The 4,477-nt window shown below is 40.4% G+C and overlaps 1 protein-coding gene across 1 annotated transcript; it reads left to right on the forward strand.

Annotated features, from left to right (window-relative positions):
- The first annotated feature begins 392 nt into the window (after positions 1–392).
- Positions 393–3,255, forward strand: myl12.1 (myosin, light chain 12, genome duplicate 1). The gene is made up of 4 exons (XM_035653177.1): positions 393–484; positions 1,966–2,165; positions 2,256–2,417; positions 2,681–3,255. The coding sequence occupies exons 2-4, from the start codon at positions 1,982–1,984 to the stop codon at positions 2,851–2,853; spliced, it is 519 nt and encodes a 172-aa protein (XP_035509070.1). The 5' UTR covers positions 393–484; positions 1,966–1,981; the 3' UTR covers positions 2,854–3,255.
- Positions 3,256–4,477: the final 1,222 nt, after the last annotated feature.

The raw sequence follows: 4,477 nt of genomic DNA on the forward strand, positions 1-4,477 counted from the left end.
CAATTTCCAAGCTTGGGATCAATAAAGTCTATCTATCTATCTATCTATCTATCTAGTTTTCCCACAGGCTTCATTTAATCTTTACTTTAAATTGCACATTGTAAAGGACTTTGTTTTCTTTCTTCCCTTATAAGGGCATATCCAGGAATGTCAACGCAGGCAAGGGAGTGTTTGTGGAAGTTACATTTACTCCACCGGGGGGGTGTGAAGGTATCTCATATATTTTATGTCTCCTACTTATAAAAACGCTTCGATCTGTTTACGAACAAACATGAATAAAGCCTTCCTATATTATAGCATCCAGACCGATTTAACGCACGAGTTGTTTTTAAAAGCGTGAAACAATGATTTCATACTGCCCGACCCCCCTATTTTCCTCCGTTGGTTTGTTCTGCCCACCCAACGTTATGATGAGGAAGTGAAGGGCGGTGGTTGAGAAGCAGAGCAGCGGCGGGCTAGCTGAGCAGTATCGTGTTGTTGTCAGGTAAGACTGGTTTAAAGTCTACATTTCAGTCTCCCGCGGTGAGCTACATTACAAACACACTGCTGTGGACACACAACGGCGATAACAGTCCGATGGTTATAATAATCTAAATTACAGCTTTAAAAGAGAACGTTTTTTTAATGTTCGGGTTCCACTGCCTACACTCTAGCTCCGCGGCTAACGCCTCGATATCTAATGATGACGCCAATCGGCTGCCAATAATCGGATTTATTGATTCTGCGCTGGTGAAGCTGGTTGTTTGGCTGTATGAATTGATAATCTGAGCTGTGAAGAGTGTGTGTGTTCACCCGCAGCTCGTTGGCGAACATCCACAGCTGTACGCAGTCTGGTTATTGATCTTAAAGTAGGCCGCAGACCTTTTTAATTACCCTTAAATACTGCGTAAAGTTACTTATTTTATATTCATTAAAACGTGCTAGGGGTTATATTAAGAGCAGGTCTTTGTTTTTAACTAATTAACGACTCGTTAATGTTAATTAATCTTGTGTAGTTTGCAAAGTGCGCAACACAAGCGGACGTCACGAGAAGGTTTTATTAATTGGGAAAACCAAAAATCAATATATAACACTTATTTAAACCTTTATAGTGCTTTAAATCTTTAAATACTTTCACTTTTTATGCATTTTTTTACGTTGCTGACTCAAACACTGAGCACTGATGCAGCTTTTGGATCCTTATTGATGAATCAATCAGTAAATCGATCAGTAAATCGATACCCAGTGATTGCCCCTCAACGATATAGACGCTCAGTTAATGTGTTAAAGTTTGCCTGCACACTTTATAGTCATTTACTGTTGAATGTGCTGCTTTTCTTTGCTTTGCTCAAACAAATAAGCAGTTAAAAGTTAAGTTTAACTCATCAGATTAAACGAGTTATTTGCATTAACTCAGATAATTCAAATAGTTTTTATATCACGGAGCCTTTTTATGATCCCAGTGTCTAATTAACATCTCCCCATATCTCCATATAGGCTGACATATCTGCCTCTGTCCAGATGACACTGGATGTCCACGTCGGTCCGAGCGTAGGACGGTTTTAGTCGACATTCAAGACATTTCCCGATAAGGGCATCTGTCCTCACATCAGTAACTTTCCTGCCCTTAAGTGCAGCCGGTGAGCTGATCAACCTAGAAAGATGAGGAACATTTCCATTTATAGCTCAGTGAGGGACACCACACAGGGGATCGCTGAATTAAAATGCCACCGAGCTGTGGGCACCAATCGCCAGATCTTATTTTGAGCAACAGCAGCGCGATCCCTTTTATCGGATCGTGTTTCATGGGTTTGTCCAGCCTATACTTTGTCATTTTCTGCTGCGCTGTCTCTGCTTTAGTTGCTTTGCGTCACTGTAGCTCGTGAAGTTAAGTCCCGAAGTGTCAAATAACTGTAGTAAGATAAGAAAACGTCGTGTCATCGTGTGTGTGTGTGGTCTAACCTGCGTATTGTTTTGTTCTCACAGGTATAAAACAGTCAAAATGTCGAGCAAACGGGCTAAGGGAAAGACCACGAAGAAGCGCCCCCAGCGCGCCACCTCCAATGTCTTCGCCATGTTTGACCAGTCTCAGATTCAGGAGTTCAAGGAGGCCTTCAACATGATTGACCAGAACCGGGACGGGTTCGTGGACAAGGAGGACCTTCACGACATGCTCGCCTCTCTGGGTGAGTACGAAGAGGCTGTGAACTGAACCGGACTGCGCAAAGCCGCCGCGGCTCGTTTTTTAAGTGCGCCGTATCTGTGTTTTTGTAAAGGGAAAAACCCGACTGACGAGTACCTGGAGGCCATGATGATGGAGGCTCCCGGGCCCATTAACTTCACCATGTTCCTCACCATGTTTGGGGAGAAGCTCAATGGCACGGACCCCGAGGATGTGATCAGAAACGCGTTCGCCTGCTTCGATGAGGAGGGAACAGGTGAGTTGTAGTTTCTCAGTCACATCGGATAAGAAAGTACCTTTAAAAATCATATTTTAACTGTTTTATTTCGCTGTTTGTAGTCTTTCCTCCCCCTTTTTCTTAATATATAACACTTTGATTTGAACTGTTTTGAAAGGGGTTAATGTACAATAGTAGAAAAGAAGTTGCCTGACTTAAAAGGGTGATTGTTTCTTTGCCATTAGGAGTAAATTCTTCAGGCTGTCTGAGTCTTATCTAATTTCACTGGTTTCCTCCCCCAGGTTTCATCCAGGAAGATTACCTCAGAGAGCTGCTCACAACAATGGGTGACCGGTTTACAGATGAGGAGGTGGACGAGCTCTTCAGGGAGGCTCCCATTGACAAGAAAAGCAACTTCAACTACGTGGAGTTCACACGCATCCTAAAGCACGGTGCCAAGGATAAGGACGATTAAAGAGCCCTTCCTCCACCCTCTTCGTCTCTTCTGTCAGCTAGATCACCGTGCTGCATGTCTCAACTTCTCCAGAATAAACCCCCATTTTAAACAAACCAAAGCAATAACTATCCACTCTCTTTTTTTTGTTTTTGTTTGTGAACTTCCAGTTTTGCCAAATGTACACATCTCAAATGAGGAGAAAAAATAGGTTGTGAAATGTTTTTTTTTTCTGTCATGTTAAGATGTGAAGTGGCAGCACCTTGGAAGCTCTAAGGGATAAGTCTTTGCAATCCATGCGATCGGGTTTAGCTGAATTTTTACATTTTATAATATAAACTTTTTAAATAAAAGCCCTCTATCAAGTTGTACTTTGCTGACTGTTTTTCCCTTCCATAAATGACAACTGAAATAAGCGTTGAACTATTCTGTCTTTATTTTTCCCTGAGGTGTCACTAAAATGCTTAAGCACCCCTCTCCCCTCCTCATGTTTTTTGTCAAGTCTCAACAAGTCTTCTCTCCCTCGACAAATTCATTCAGCGTGTGGATACTAGCACCGGCTGAATTCTTTCTGGAGAAAGAGCTGATGAGGTAATACGAGTACAAACAAAGAGAAGCTGCCCAAATACAGCGATCACCTGCATGTAATGATGTGTTTCTGACATAAAGGGATGGTTTTATGTAATGGAAATCTCTACCTGACACAGGAAAACACTCGTGTTATCAGACAAGCATGATGAGTTAATCCCATCCTGTGACTGCGTCAGGTCACGATTGATTTAGCAGCAGCACAAGAGTTCACAATTTAAACGGATGAATAAGTACATTTACTCAAGTATTTAAGTACACTTCTGAGGCGCTTATATGCTACTTCATACTCCACTATATTTCATAGAGAGAGAGATACTGTATCCTTCACCAGAAGTAGTGACATTTAGTTACCAGCTAATTTGATTTTACATATAAAACGAGATCAATTTATTAAATATGATGCGTTGGTTTGGATTAAAGGCTCCTCGCAGGTGTTTTCAGGTTGGATCTGGAGCTTTATTGATATGAATCACTGATTTAGGTGTATAAATAATTAAAACTGATCAAATGTAAACAACCCCAATAGGCTCATAGTCATTATGAGTTATATTTATGGGTCATATCGCCCTCTGGTGTCTGATACTGTCAATGTCTGAACGTCTCATACTGCGCGCTGCTGCCTTCACATGGCGTCGGAAAGTCCCTGAAAGGTCAAAAGTCAAATTAAAGATTAGATAAGGCTACATAAAGGAGTGTTTTTTACAGCCAGTGTTAATCAAACAACAATTCCCTGTCTAGTATTGGTTAAGGCTTTCTTCTGTCTGTGTGGAAGTGTTACTTTACTTGATTTTTCTACAGTATTTCTGTTACATGGTCAATTTGAGTCTATGGAAGCCAGTAAAATAAAAAATACATAAAACAGATTAAAAGTCAGCTTTGATAATAAAAATATCCCTGTGGAAAATTTAATTTGAGATTTAAAGTCATAATGTTTTATCTCATATTTCAAACTTAAAAAAAGAGAAATCTGTTAATTATGTCTTTATCTGAATATATTTGACTTTTTATCTCGTAATTATAATGTTTTATGTCATAATTTCTACTTTTTAATCTC

This window comes from Morone saxatilis, unplaced genomic scaffold, assembly GCF_004916995.1.
Source record: "Morone saxatilis isolate NCDOM2014 unplaced genomic scaffold, NCSU_SB_2.0 Contig0, whole genome shotgun sequence".
Lineage (NCBI taxonomy): Eukaryota > Metazoa > Chordata > Actinopteri > Moronidae > Morone > Morone saxatilis.